This window comes from Alligator sinensis, unplaced genomic scaffold, assembly GCF_000455745.1.
Source record: "Alligator sinensis unplaced genomic scaffold, ASM45574v1 scaffold531_1, whole genome shotgun sequence".
NCBI classification, from domain to species: Eukaryota; Metazoa; Chordata; order Crocodylia; family Alligatoridae; genus Alligator; species Alligator sinensis.
Window position 1 is genome coordinate 1,369,101 of NW_005842173.1, and position 16,169 is coordinate 1,385,269.

At 43.7% G+C, this 16,169-nt stretch overlaps 1 protein-coding gene across 1 annotated transcript in view; it reads right to left on the bottom strand.

Annotated features, from left to right (window-relative positions):
- ADCYAP1R1 (ADCYAP receptor type I) overlaps positions 1-10,316 on the bottom strand; it is a 133,500-nt gene extending 123,184 nt beyond the window's left edge. The window contains exon 1 of the mRNA XM_025206814.1: positions 10,182-10,316. Coding sequence (XP_025062599.1) covers positions 10,182-10,316 — 135 coding nt within the window. The remainder of the gene's footprint in view (positions 1-10,181) is intronic.
- Positions 10,317-16,169: the final 5,853 nt, after the last annotated feature.

Sequence of the window (16,169 nt, forward strand, 5' to 3'; positions counted from 1 at the left end):
CTCATGTTCCCTGGAAGGGGCTTGAAATTTGGAAGAACTGATGGAACTGGGAGTGGAGACCAGGATGCTGAAGTGAGAGGCCTGAGAGCACAATACACTGATGGCAAATCAAGATGGATGATTTTTTTGTTTTGTTTTGATGCTGCCAAAATCTACCTGGTTCACATCGAAACTACGAAGCATTGCTTCTGGTGCTATGCTAAAGTGGGAAAAGGCAAAGGAGAGCTCATCTCTTTTATTAAAGGTATTATTGGGAGAGCCGCAACAAACTCTGTACACCAGCCTTCTCGGTAAATCTCTCCCTTTGAAAATGACCTCTAATGCATCGATGCTCAAAGGGAGCATGTATGGGGGTGGAGGAGCTATTCAAGAAACAAGTGGAGGAGTACTTAAGTATCCTGTCAGCAAAACAGCACAATAAAATGAGGCAGCATAACCCTAAAAATAGGCTGAGAAGGAGGGAAAAGATATGGATAATGTAAAATACTTTAAATGAGGAACCTTTAGAAGAAATGTAGAACCATAGAAGAAAAGCAAATCATGACTTTGCAGGGAAAGTGGGTCTCACTTCTCTAGACTCTGGAGAAGTTTCACTCTGGACTGGAGGTCTCAGTTCTCCAGTTGACTAAAGGCTTCTTGGGTGTAACATGTAACAAAGGCTCCAGGGAGCTCACTGAAGCTCCTTTGGTTTAAGACCTGTCGAGCCCTGGCACAACCCCAGTTTCTAACAGTGGAAGACCACAGAATCATAGAAAAAGAGAGTTGGAAGGGACCTCAGGAGGTCACATCTAGTCCAATCCCCTGCTCAAAGCAGGGCCAGCCCCATTTAGATCAGCCCAGACAAGGCTTTGTCTACCCAAGTCTTAAAAAGCTCCCAAATGGAGATTCTACAACCTCTCTGGGTAACCTGTTCCAGTGTTTTACTACCATCCTCATGAGAAAGTTCTTCCTAATATCTAACCTAAACTTCCCCTGCTGCAACTTGAAACCATTGCTCCTTGTTCTGTCATCTGTCCCCACTGAGAACAGTCTAGCACCAGCTGAGAACAGTCTAGCTGCATAGTCATAATTGTGTTTTTTTCCACTTTCCTATTGCTCTCCAACTCGTTTAACATTGAACTGATGCAAAATGAGACATTATGCATCAGTGCAACAAACCAAAATGTATTATTTGGCTTTGAGAATATCAAAATAAAATGTTTCACCCATTTCCAAAATGGAGTATTTTACTTTGCAAAGCCCTCCCTAACCCCTACTTTCCTTGACACACTAGATTTTCAGGACTTTGAAACATCCCATGTCACCTAAAATACTGTTTAATTTTCTTGGTAACCCCATGACATTAATCAGTAACTATCATATAGGCAAACAAAGGACCCATCAGTTATAGAAGCATGATTTGCTGTACTTGTGCAGTATGTTTGTGACTCACAGTGACTTGCCCACATACATCTTTTCAGTCTTTGATAAAAGTATGCATGATGCAAGTTTACACACGTTATTTAGTCTGTCACGTTTTAAAGTGAACGAGATCGGTCCCCAGCTAACTGCACACTACTGCATGATCATCAAGAGCCATTGAGGATCTGACCATTGTGTTTAAACTCATTATGTCCTAACTTGCTGATTGACAACTTAGGGGCAGATCAAAATAAAAGGATTTAAAGTCTTAAACTGCACTTTTGGTGGGCGCATCTACATGTGCATTTAAATGTACATTAGCCTATTTTAATGTATATTAAAGTATCACAAAAAACCATGCACTTTTGCTAATGTGCATTAAAATACGCTCACACTGGAGGGCACTTTTACACATGCTCTGGGGGTGGAATGGGCAGTGCTTTAATTAGACCTGCACTAATTAAAGCACAGCCACATCTCCTGTATCAGCATCCCCATGCTTAAAAATGGCAGCGGAGGTGCTTGAACTAAAGATTGTTCAACAAGCTTTAATTCAAGTGCCCCCACCACCATTTTTAAATGTAGGGATGCTGATACACAAGACGCAGGAGGCTGCTGGAGCATGGCAATTGCTTAATTGAGTCTGCTCCAATGTGCTGGAATTCCAGTGTATCAAAGCAGCCTTCATGCTTGTGTGTAGGCACCTGGAGGTATTAAATTTAAAGAGCATTAGCAAAATGCATTAATGAATGTATAGATGCACCCATTTGACCTCAAGGGAGCAATCCACAAAACTTCCACCAGAAATGTCCAACTGTTCTGCCTTAGGTACTTAAAGTTCAGCTGCTGAGGATGCTCTCAGAACAGCTACCGTACAGCGGGAGTTGACAATTAAGCAGCCTAAACACATGTAAGTGTATTTTGGGTTCAAAAACTAGGCATCCCTTTGAGAGAGTTCTGGTGGGGTCAGCAGCAGCAGCAGTCACTCAACATGATGATGACAGCTTTCCACTAAATAGGGAAGTCATCAGTGAGCCCACAGATGACTGAGAAGGACAACCTGAGATCTGAAAATTGGACTGAAAATGTGGCAAATAGTTCTGGGAGGAAGGAGTAGACCCAGGTGATGTTCAGTCATGGCACTTCCCTTCTGTCTCTCTTGCTTATCTGCCTCCATAGTGAAGTGAGTTTTCTTGAAAGGATCAATGTCTTGTCATCCATCACGGCACCTTTGGGACTGATTCGGTGCTTGAGTCTCCCAGGTATTGATGTTAATATCCCATTTTTTTCAGATTGGCCCTCAAGACATCCTTGAATATCTTCTTTTCTTCACTTCTTGGGCAGTGACCGTTCTGGAGTATATAAGACCTGTTTTGGGAGCTGGTTGTCAGGCATCCTCATGACACGTCCTGTCTGGTCTAGTAGTTGTCCACAGAGGATGTCTAACACTGACAGCATTGAGTTTAGCACCCCTTCATTCAAGGATAAAAGTGAACATTATGATTGGGGTAGGTATCCAGGAAATGGGAGGGTTCTAGCCTGAGGAAACTCAATCTATAATTTCCCACTTCCTAGGAGAATGCTTTTACTACCAGGCTATATAAAAGGCCAAACAGAGGCTCCCTCCCTCTTTCCTTCTGAACCTGAACCAAATGGGCATCCAAGAATATAGGAGTCACAGGGTCAGAGAAAAAAACACAGTGTAGCCCAGTGATATGGGCCATCCCTTGTAGGAGAAGGAATGAAGACCCTGAGTTCTGCTCCCTCCTCTCAAAATTGGTTTAACATGTATAAATGGTATTTGTCTAATATAATACTAGAATTAATACTGGCAGGAGGGACTGGAACCCGCATTTCCCTTCTCCCAGATGAGCACCACCTTTGCTGAACTATTAAGTCACACTTCCTCTTGCTTTCAGTCTCTGGCCCCACAATGCTTTCATTTGCAGCTGCCTAATAGGCCAGCTTCAAGAAAGGTGGAGAGTCCCATCCTCCCACCTCGAGGCCAGCCCATTCCATAGTTTGTGAAGTGGGAGCCATGGGCTTGAAGTCACTCAAGAGGAAGATGGTCTTAAACCTAGCTCTGACTCTTCCTGGGCGAACTGTCTAACCACTAGACTGTTATAGAAGAGGTAGGCACTGCTGTTACAAAAGAGAAACATAAACCAGCTGCCTGCACAGGAAGGGATGACTTACGCAAATAATCCATGTTTGTCCGGCCAGGCCTCTCTTGGTCGGTTATTTAGTACCATGTAAACCAGTACAGCTGTTCTATGGTTGGGTTGTTGGCTACTAAACTGGTGCCCCAACCTAGGTTTGCCTGGGTGAGGACGGTGAGTGGACACCAAGCAGGGCTAAAAACAAGACTTATCAAAGGGTGAATGAGTTCCCTGTGAGCCAATGGCCATCTATACCTGGAGAGGAGATGAGTGTCACCAGGTCACTCTGCTCAAAGAATCACCAATGACACAAAGCAACTCAACTATCTTAGGAGGGCTGTTACAGCATCTTAGGTGCATCAATGGTTGCAGCGGCCTTGGGACTGACTTGACTTGACTTGGGTACTTCTGTTCCAAAAGAGAAGCACAAGCCAGTTGCCTACACAGGAAGGGATGACTTATGCAAGTAACCCATGTGGGGCTTTCACACTATGCCAGTCCCACGCAGCCACTTAATTCAGGACATCTAACTGTCACGTAAGACTGGGAGAGTGGCAGGATTCCAGATACACATCCCTCTTCTGCACTTCATGTTTGCTGGCTGATGCACTTGCCTCCCTCTCATACTCCCTGCGCCACATGCCAAATCCAGGTGCCTAAATCTTCCTTTTTAAAATCCATAGAACTCAGGCATTTAATCTGGCTTTATGGATCCCATGCCCAGAGTTAGACATCTAATTTTTAGGGCATATAAACACTTAATCATGTCATGTTCTTTGGAGCTGGGCCTTAACGAATTTTTCAGGGTTCTTTCTTTTTAACACTGGTCTGGAAGCAGATACAAATCCACGTTGTGAAAGTATTGTAGGTAGACATATTTAGTCATGTTAGTCTGAAGTGAGGTAGAAGGCAAGGTAAATTTACACCATATAGACTAACCAAAATAGATATATATCTACATAGCACAAGCTTTCCTGAGATGAAGCTCAATTCATCAGATGTATCAGATGAAGTAAGCTTCAACGCACAAAAGCTTGTGCTACGTAGATATGTATCTACTTTTTTTTAGTCTATAAGATACTGCTGGTGTAAGATTTGCATATAAGGTGCTTATACATGTGCTCCAATGACTTCTAATTAGAATGCATCAGAACAGACTCAATTAATTAAATAGATTCTAATTAGAATGCTCCAGCATTCTGCAGCGTCATGTGTATTCAAGGTCCCTCGTTTCAAAAAGGCAATGGGTGCACTTTAACTAAAACTCGCCAAATGAACTTTAGTTAAAGCACCCCTGTGGCCATTTTGAAATACGAGACATTGAATACATGTGACGCTGGGGCATTTTAATTAAAGCAGCCATCCAGGAGCAGTTTTAATTAAAACATGTCCTGCCACCCCCACCCCGGAGCATGCGTATAGACACTTGCAATGACTGAGTGATGCATATATAGGACTCAAATGTTGACTCCCAATCTCATTTCCTACTCACAAGTCAATGCTGCCTCCATGTACATCATAAATGAATAGGCATACATAGACTAGCATTCAGCAAAACCCCAAATATAAGACACAACAAACGTGATGGGTAACCTGCAGCAGTAGGATTGCCAGAAGTGCCCGAGAGACTTAGGAGCACAAGTCCCATTGACTTGCAGTGGGGACTATAGTTCCAAGTCACTGCAGTGATTTGTGAAAATTTCAAACACCTTTTTAAATCTAGTCAATTGAACCTCAAAGTGACTCAGGTAGGGTTCAAAATACACTAGCACAGCCATAAGATTACAGAGTTCCAGCCTGCCTCCTATGACCAAGCTCTGGGATCTTTCTATTTATGTTTTCTTCCCATTGCTGTATGATGGACCTGGCTGTTGTGAGGGGCCACTAGCACACACAGAGAAACTCTGTTTCAAAGGATGAGAACTAGAATATTACTCATGAAAGGGAGAATTTACCGCAAAACTCCGAATAAGCCCAAAGGGGCTGAAGAAGTTCCAGATCTGGAAAGCCAAGCCCCAATTTTCACTTTATGAACCCCACATGGCCCACATTTTGTACATTCACTCTATTCCATATAATCACAGATTTAAAAAAAAAAACACCCTACAAATCACTCAAACCAAGGAAGATTTTATGCCGGAGTGGAGGATTCAGGAGAAATCCTATGTCTTCCACATCACATCCTTATTCTGTTTTGAGACTCGATGAAATATAATAGACAACTCCACTTTTAAACCCGGCATCACGACTGGCAGGTACAAGGACTTTGTCAAGGTAGAACACAGTGGCAAAGAGCTTTTCTCTAAGGGTAACACAGACTTCAGCTGATGCTGTTTTCCAAGCAGCTGTGTGGCCGACTGCAATGCGCAGATACTTAGGGCTGATGGGTTTTTTGCATACTTAAACTAGACACATTTTGTGTGTGTGTGTGTGTGTGTGTGTGTTAGAGGAAAAAAATCCCCAAGGATGCAAGGCTATTAATCCACACTAAACGTAATAAACTTTGACTAAGATTTTCAAGCCAGGCTTCCAAAATTTAGCCTCCTAAATCAAAGGAAGCTGCAGTTCTTGGCACCTTGGAGAAAGCAGGGCACTATTAGTCAGGACACATTTATTTAAGCACATAAGCATAGACCCTAATGTTGTGTCTTCAGTTTTGAAGATTTGGGTCTTGCTTCCAATAAAGTCATAGGGACATTATAGCCTTGCTAATGCTCACTTTCTGACATCTCCTGCAGTCCAAGCTCCCTGTAGTCCTGCTGTATTTCAAATCCCAGTGACATGAGCCAAATTTTGTCTCTATATTTAACCTTGGCCATTGCTGCATTAGTGTCACACGGTATGAGCAGTGAGACCTCGGGAGCGGTAGACCTGGCTTGGCACAGAAAACAGCAATTCACGCATATCATTTTCTCTTGGAGTTCACTCAGAACTTCAAATATCCAAGATGACCATGATACCACCTTTACCAGCTCCATCTCCAGCTTTGTAGAAATAACCGCCCTTCTCCTTGGGTCATGCTGGGCACTTCTACACATGCATAATAATGCAAAGCAATAAATTCTGGAGCATATTGTATTGGAATGTATTGCTCCCCAGCGCTACATTTAAACGTGCACCCAGAAACACAGCACCATGAGCCAGGCAGAGCAACCCTGGCTGGCAAGGGCCCTGGGGGGTCGGCTTGACAGCCTGGGGCTGCTCCAACCTAGCTCAATGTGCTGCAGTAGGGCTGGCTGGGGCACAAGGGGGCATCAGGGCAGGTCTGGCCAGCAAGCAGCCCCCACACTGAAGCACCCTCGTGCCCTGGCCAGCCAGGTCACATATACATGTGCATTACTGCACAGAAAAAAAACAACAACTCTGCTGCAAGATAGGACTTGTATTTACAAGTACTAACCTGCTGCAGAGTTTATTAGCTTCCTGGGCCTAATAGGGCCACATGTGTAGACACTGAGACATTTACTGCAGAGCTAATTAGGCCACTCCGCTGTAAACATCTCGTGTACAAGCGCCCGCTGTCATCTTGGTTATGGGGGAAAAGCAGCGCATTACCATCCTGTGGGGGGTTATCCTCAGCTCTCCTGGATTTAGAAATGTATGATTGGAAGGTGTCTCCTAGGCCGTTGAGTCTAATCTGCTGCATCTGCAGGCATGTAGCCAAGGAATTCCCAAAATCCCTGTTTCAAAGTTTCCCGCAATCCTACAAGGCATAATATGGAAAAGGCCAACACCACCCCTTGCAGGCCATAAGTACAAGCAGGAGCAATGAGAAAAAGTCAAAGCCACTTAGAAAAGCAGGGCATTCATTACAGGTGGTTAGCTGTGTTAGTCTGAAGTCAGGCAGCAGGCAGGGCAGGGAGACTAACTTGTTCAGAAAGACATGAGCTTCCATAGGCCACAGCCTGCCTCATCAGATGCTATCAGTGGACTTGCAGAAAGCAGGGGTACTAAGTAGAAAGGAATAAACTTCTTTAAATATAAAGGATAGGGAAGTAATTAGCTAATATCCATTGAGAAAATACTAGGGAAAGGACTAAGCCTTTGCTACAGAAGACAAAGCCCCCAAAGCCCATGACACTGTGTCCCAGAGGAAAAAAATCCTTCCTGATCCTACGTTTAGCAATCAGCTTAACTCTGGGAAGAAAAGCAAGACCCTCAAGCCCAGTGGTGACCACCTTTCAGCCCCACAGGCCAGGTGAGTGGTATGGGGTCCGTTTGCAGGCCAGTGCCCCCCTGCAGCATGTTAAGTTGGAGCAGAGCATCTCTAGGCTGGCAGGCTGACCCCTGGCACCCCTGCCAGGCAGAGCCACCCCACCCTGGTTCAATGTGCTGAGGTCCCAGATGCATGTGTAAATGCTGGACCCAGAAGCAATACACTCTGGTGCAAACTGCTCTGGAGTTTATCCAGAATACTAATTTCACCCTATAAGTAATTTATTTCTATAACCCAAAATGGAGGTTGCAAATACACGGTTCCATGCTTCACACACACATCATTCAAAGCAGATTTGCCTCAGACTCACACGCCAGATGAGGAAGGATGGTCCATGGGTAGAGGGAAGTGAAGGCAGGGTCTATGTGTTTAGCTTATCCCCTACTTACACATCTGAAATCTGTAGTACAGCTAAATTATGGAGAGAAAAAAAACCCTCTCTTGGATTCCTCTGCCATGGGACTGCGCTGCAATCATTCTTCAGCTTTCCAATGGGAAAGAATTGGAAGCATGGGTTGCAGACATAAAACAATTGACTTCATTTCAGACCGCTTATTCTGTGAACTTTAATGCATTTTAATTGCTGCTTAACAGATTCTCAAGGTTATTGCTTTGCAATCATTTACAATAAGCTTCTGCCAGTGCAATTTTACATATATAGGAAAAAAGAACTAGGGGTGGGGGAAAAGCACTGTAAGAAAAATCCAGCATAAGTGAAAATAAATACTCAATATAGAAATGTAATTATATTAATAGTTATGCATAGATATCCTTGTTTCTTTCCCTCCATTTTGCAGCTGCCATTAGTTAAATCCATGATTTCTCTTCCACCTTTCAGTGATTTCTTTTTGCATTGCAGATCCCACCCTTCACTAGAACCTAATGGTACTTTCTGAGGCTCACCTGAGTAACTTAGCATCTGGGCTTCTTTTTTTTATTTTTTATTTATTGTAATAACAGTTAAAATCGACTTGCCAATTAAATTCCTATAGCCAAGTACACCAAATCCAAAATCCTGAAGCTTTGTATACATATGATGTAGTATCCATTTCTTATCAGCTTTAACTCAGCAGGCATCTAAGCAGATGCCTCCATAACCCCTGCTCAGAGTCTCTCTCCTGCCAGTTGACTATAGTTGCAGACATTATATCTACTGCTACTATGGTAGCAAGCATCAGTGCCGCTTGGCCTGACCAGTCACTATACCATTCATCACCATGGTGTCTAACCTACAGTTGCAAAATGACCCCAGTTGTAAATAGGTGTAAGGGGAATCCATAGACCCAGAGGAAGAGGCAGGTCTTTGCTCCCTCTAATTGTACATATCAATGGAAACAGATGTTAAGGTACAGTTTTTATCTGCGTGCCAACAATATTGTCATCCAGCAACTGAAGGAGCAGATGGTAGGATGCAGCTGCAGAAATAACAATGAAACCTAATTAATAGCCAGCAGTTGGGAAACAAAAGCAACATTCACTTCATTGGGAGAAATATATTGGCCAAGATCTACTCATTTTATTCTGAAAAAAAAAAAGTCCTATGCAGTTGCAGATGACATTGGATGAACCAAAGAAGTGCTCTGTTATAGACTGGGAAGGGAGTAAGAAGTAGGTCAACATAAAGATGAGATCAGATGCTTTGGGCTTTAATAGTCACATTTGAAAACATCTGTAACACTGTGTTATTCACTGTGCAGTGCAGTATATTACACAGGCTTTCTGTATGGGAGGCTCCAAAGGGTATTTATACCCAAAAGCTTGCAAAGAAGAATGTTTCCAACTATTTGAGTTGGTCTAATAAGAGACATCAGATTTACCCAAAGAAACTTGTCTGCCAAGGAAACCTTCAGCATTTATAGCACACCCCATAAGAGTGACCAGGGGTCACTTAGATAAGTCTTAAGACAGCAATTAAATTGAATAACAGAGTAGATAAAGATGAAGAATGAAAATGTTTGGCAATGAAAGCAAGGGGAGATGCACTGGTTTTATGAGATAACAATAACATGATTAACTCCAATCTGGCACATGTTCTCATGTGTTGGCCAACTAAAAAATTCAGCGCATCCTCAAGGCGGTGGGAGCTCTGAGTCTCTGCACCTAAGTCATTTATTCAGTGGCCTAAGTATGTAACCAGGTGCAAAGTTTAAGGCATCACATTAGATGTTGCTGGCAGTATAGAAGGTAATGAGACATTAATTACTTTTTCTGTACATTTACCATGGGTACCATTAGCAAAGCACCTGAAGGCCTCTTAACCTTACTGGATTTATCCTTCTGAGACCACTGGAAGAAAGGGAAAAGCTATGAACCCTGCTTCAGAGAAAGGACACTGAGGAACAAGAAGTCAATCACTTGTCCAGGTCCTGCAAGAAATATGTGGCACACAAGGGATTTGAACCTACATCTTCCAAGTCTGAGTTGGAGAGTTTTTCTGCCATCTTTCCAATCACCTCTAGCTTTATAGACTGGACGAATATAAGCCCTACCTCCCTCCATGCCATCAGCTTCCCATCCGTTTCCTTTGATGTCACCTGCATCTCTGCCTTTGTGGATCCATTCTGAGCTGACACTTTCAAGATTACATGCTAATCAGGGATGATCCGGTCTTGAGCTAGGGGCTGGACTGGATGACTTTGTGAGGCCCCGTGCATTGTCCCTTTCCTATGATACTCAATATTAAACACAAGCTATTAAGTTCAAAATGCTGCAGCCTAACAACTCTCCTAGAACTGGGTCCTTTGGGCTTAGTTGGACCAAGGATGTTAGAGTGTGACCAGCAGGAGTTTTTACACATTTTTTACATGGGAACCAGCAGAAAAATATGACTCGTAGACACAGCCCTATAAAGAAGCAGAGCAAAGCTCCCCAAGATGCTTATGAGAAGGCATTCACTACCATACATGTGAAGTCCCCATTCATTCAGAAGTTGCAAGCTACTCCTTTCCAGGTCCAACTACCAGCATCATGTTTCAATAGTACCAGGCTTGCCTTTTTCCAATTTTCCCTTCTCCGCAGTAGGACTATTGTAAAAGAAGTATTACATTCTCTTAAGAGAGCTGATTGAGAGATGGACAGAGTGAATCTATTCAACATAGTGCCTAGATAAGCAAAAAGCTTTGTTAGATTGAATTTCACCTCTGGGGACTGTAATGAGAATAGCCCATAGGGTATAGAAATATGAAAATTTTAACCTAGGTGATAAGGGGCAGCACTTTGCTGTTTGTTTGTAAATCTTTTACACATTTAGTAGTGCTATATGAGATAAAGAGGTAGAGTAGTATAGCCTGTAAGTCATTCAGAAAGCTGTACAAGCAGATCACTTATTTAATTGTGTACTTCCATAATGGGACGTAGTTGTCTTAATGGTAACAGAGATGGAACCAATTAAAGGAAAAAGCCACAGAGCATTAGGGCAAGCCACATGCTAATATTTGTAAGGAAGTGAGTACAAACCACTTCTCTCCTTAAGATTCAACCTGGCTGCTATGAGCTTCCAATAAATATCTCCCCATTAGAGATGCATCTGACAAGCATTTAATATAGTACAAAGCCATATTATAGATCACAGTCCTCCCATATTTAAAATATTCATGAGGTTGTCAGGTATGGCTGATAGTAAGAATTAAAAACAACCTGCAGATACCAGTAGGTCAAATTGCTCACAAAGTCCACTCTTAAGAGCAGTCAGAAGACCCAACATCTGGGCAGTTCATTGCTCAGATAATACATTTTGTCCTGAAATGCTGAATCAGAGATACATTTTTAGGCCCCAGGTCTGCAAACAAGGCACAGAGGAGTTTTAAAGCTCTTTTTTGCTGGTGTGTCAGACTCCGAGGGAATAAATAAAGGACTCTCAGCCATGCAGAGCAGTGTTTGGGGAACAAGTTTACTCAGATAAATCTTTTACCTAAAAGGCCAGACACTATAATAGCTTCATGGCATTTTGCAGTGCTCAACATAATGTTTCGGTACTTTAGAATCAGCACACGCAACCGCCAATGGACTAAGAATATCAAGTGCAACCACAGCAGGTTTTACACAAATACAAATATAAAATGTTCAACACAGATAAACACACAAACTCAAGCTGGCTGAAAAAAATGTGTCAACACACACTTCCACCAGAAAAAGCCATTTCAATAGACAGCAGTACCCAGAACACCAACGTCATTAACTTATCATAACTCCCCCTTATCCCATTCTGAAATAGCTGTGCTCTCGAAAGGCCTAAAATTCTGCCCAGAGAAACATCCCAACGAGATGCTATGTAGAAAAATAGAGGAATTCTTCTGCAGACCATTTGCACCAGGACAGAAGCATCCTGACAACCCCCTCGCTACAACTGAGAAAGCCAGCAATGATAAAACATTTGACTGGACATCTCCCAGTGGATGTAAACACACACTGGAAGACTGCATTGACTGCTTCAAAAAAAAGAAAGCTAACAGTGAAATTATCAACAAAAGCCAACAACAGCCTTGGGAAAGTCATACAGCCCCTAAGAGCCAACCAACCATGAAAGGTAATCAAACCAGTGGACAAAGATGGAGCTATAGTCATCCTCAACCATCAAGACTACGTAAGTGAGGCCAACCCAACTCTCCAACACCAAATACTATAAAGAACTCGGCGAGGACTAACAACCAGTCCTCGCTCTAGAACTGGAAAGTATTATCAAAACCTTTTTACAACTACTTCTACTAATCCTCAACCGTCCTACTTGAAGCACATTTTATGTGCTCTCAAAGATTCACAAACAAGGTACCTGGTAGACCCATCATCCAACTGTGGTCCCCTCACTGATGAGCTAGCAGAAAACTATCCTGAAGTGACATCACTCAATGAGCAAGTTTTCTATAAGACACATCATCCAAGGCTATACTTCCAACCATGGATGTCACCAGCCCATACGCTAACATCCCACACCATGAATGCACAGCTGCCTGCCTACCTACAAAAGTATGGTGTACACACAGATTTACAACAACACATTGCACAAATCATCCACTTTGTCCTATAACAACTTCATTTTCAACAATCAACACTTCCTCCAAACCATATGCACAGCTATAGGCACAAAGATAGTGCCCTCAGTATGCCAAACTCATTATGGGCCACTGGAGAAGGAATTTCTACAGAGCTGTGCCATCAAACCTTAACTTTACCTGTGTTACATAAATGATATTTTCATCAACTGCACTGAAACCTGGATTTACTTATTGACTTCCATCACAGGTTTAACAACTATCAACTCTCCATCAAACTCTCTAATCTACTCGTACTCCTGTACCAACATCAACTTTCTATAGACCATGATCCACATTTGGGATGGCACCCTACAACCACAAAAAAAAGCAGCAGACCACAAGGCCAGCAATCATTCCAAGCATGCTAACAACACTGTAATCTACAGTCAGGCCTGGTGGTACAGTCAGGTGGTATATCAGTCAGATACCACCACATCTGCTCTGAGGAGACCACTCATCATGCCCAGCCAGCCAGCCTAAAGATGCCTTATTACAAGGACACTCCAGTTGAGAAATAGACTGTAACTTTGAAAGAGCCACCCAAATACCACTGAGTAACCTGCTACAATATAAAAAGAAACTCCCTGTGACCAAAATCTCATGGTAGTCACTTACCACCCTGCACTGGAACAAAAAAATGTCTCGACGCCCACCTTGCTGGGTTCATCTGAACCCAGCAGTCTTTCCTGCGCAAGTGCATGGGGGCTAGACCTGATGATCTGGTAAGGTCCCTTCCAGCCCCTAACAACTATGACACTACAAGAATCATCATACAACTACAGCTCATACTTAATGAAGAACAGTCTGTGCGAGCCGGCATCCGGTCCTGTCATCGCCGGGCTCGAGCCGGGCCCATCTGTGTGCACGCGGGCTGTGGCCGGCAGCCCGGGCACGCGGGGCCGGAGAAAAGTCGCGGGGTAGAGTAGTATGCTCGAGCTAGAATCAGTCACGGAGGCGTAATGGTTGATTGAAAAGATTATTTACTTACACCGAAAATGGTCGCGGTGTAGGCTGGACAGTTTTCCAGGTACAGCTCTGCTTCAGTCCTCATTGGAGGACTCTAAAATTCGGCTCCCAGGATCCTCGGAGTGGTTCAGACTCCGTGGTTTCGATAACTGGGTTCTAAGGTAGGGATTCGTCTGGGCTGCAATCGGTGACGGGGAGAGGCTAGAGGCCATCGGTAAGTGGTGCCCCGGAGTTTGCTAGGCTCCGGGGGTTCGGCAATTGGAGCCTCTATCGCCTTCTTAAGAAAGACGCGCTGGGTTCGAAAGGACCCACCGCACTTAGAGATCCGTCTCCTTTTCTCTATGTCTTTCTCTCCAACTTGGGCGGAAACCACCCAAGTCTTTTGTACGGCTAGCAAGCCAATAGCTAGCCGCCATGTGTGCCTAAATTAAGACCGGCCAATAACGTGGCTCAAATCTTAATACAAATGGCGAGAACTCCTTTGCAGCGTGCATCATTATAATGCAAGAGTAATGCACAATGCAAAGAAGGCTACAAAACGGCGGGAAACACCTTTCTGCACGCGGGTTCTCTATAACAACAGAACGCTCCGTCGTGCAAAAGAGCTGCAATTCGGCGGGAACATAATTTAGCGGTGCCGAAGCGCACACAATCAAAAATCCACAACTTTGGGTTGTGACACATTCGTCGACAGAAATATTCCCAGCCCTTCCACTCCTGGCTTTCAAACAACCATCTAACTTTGCCCAACTCATCATCAGAAGCAAACTCCACGCTGCTCAACAGATATCAAGTGGGACATAGCCTTGCTTTGGCAAGCAATGCTTAACCTGTCAACACATCTCCAGCGTGACTACAGTCAACACCCCCAACAACGAATGTATCACAAGCCATGGATCCCACACATGTTCCCAAAATGTGATACATCTGATCCAGTGCACCAAATACCCTCATGGTAACTACATGGGGGAAATTAGACACCACAGTAACCTGTGCCAGAATTAACTCTCACAGAAAAAATATAAAGGACAGAGACAACACACATACATCAATAAAAGCACTTTTTTTTTTTTCTTCTCTACAGAACAACCACTCTGAACTTACAATCCTCATGCTCAAGGGAAATCTACCAAATATCTGTACAAGATGAGTTTGGAACAAAAATTCATAAGCTTTCTGGACACGAGAAAGCAACATCTAAACACTGATACTGATTTTATGGTACACTGTAAGCTACAGGATTCCTAAACTCTTTCTACATGCAACAGATAATAATGACCCTCAGCCCTTTCGATAGGTCTTGGTCTCCCAGTAATCAAGCTTCCTTTCTTCTGTTAACTGTTTGTCTACTGTTCCTGGGAATTTTTCTCTTTCCTGTCCCCACCTGTCCCCCATCTCCCAGCCAGACTGACAGATCTGTTTTCTTTTCTTGACTGTCCTCAGTCCCTGTTCTTGTTTCCCTCCTCAGAACTGATGAAGACTGCCTTGCATTTTAAAGTCATCTAACTTTACTCCTATTTTATCCCAACCATTGAGTTGATCCAATAAAAGGAATCACCCCCCAAAATCCCCGCCTCTCACATAGCTCTTCGACCATCAGGGCTACAATACCACTCTAACAAAGGGGCAGGCAATTATTTTGGGGGTCGCTTACCAAGTTTTGGCAAGCTGTTGAAGGCCACATGGGTAGCCCCGCCCCTTGACAAGTGCCCTGCCCCCTGATCGCCATCCTGGGACCAGAAATCCCACCCCCTAACCCCTGCCTTTTGTCACCAGATGTTCCTCCCCTTGCCCCCAGAAATACTCCTTTCAGCAAGGGGTTTTGCCATCTCAGAACCAGAAAAATACCAAATTTAATTCTAAAAAGTGAACATCTACAACATTCGTTATTTTGATTTAAAAATATATATTTTGTCCTGATTTACATGCATTTGTGTAGTGTACACAGAGCTGATTGCACAACAGCTTAAAATGAAGTCTTACTCTTGTATACTGTGAGGGGGTGGGGGCATGGGAGGTAGGTATAGATTTGTGTGGGGTTGTGGGTGTATGGGTATGTGAGGGAGGGTGAATAGGTGTGGGGGTGGGGTAAGGGAGCATGTGGCTGGATATGTGGGATGTGGGTGGGTATGGGGTTTGTGGGGGTTGTGTAAGGGGAGGGTGGCTGGAGTATGTGGGGGTGTGGGTATTCAGGTCTATGTGTATGACAGTGTGAGGGTGGTGTGGGTGTATGTGTATGGTGGGGTGTGCTTGTGGGACTCTCCCTATGAACACACACACAAATACACACTCTCCCTCTCCCTCCTTCCTTCATTCTTCATTGCACACACACATACACAGTGTGCCTCCCTCACTACACAAACACACACACACACACACACACAGTGTGTGTGCATC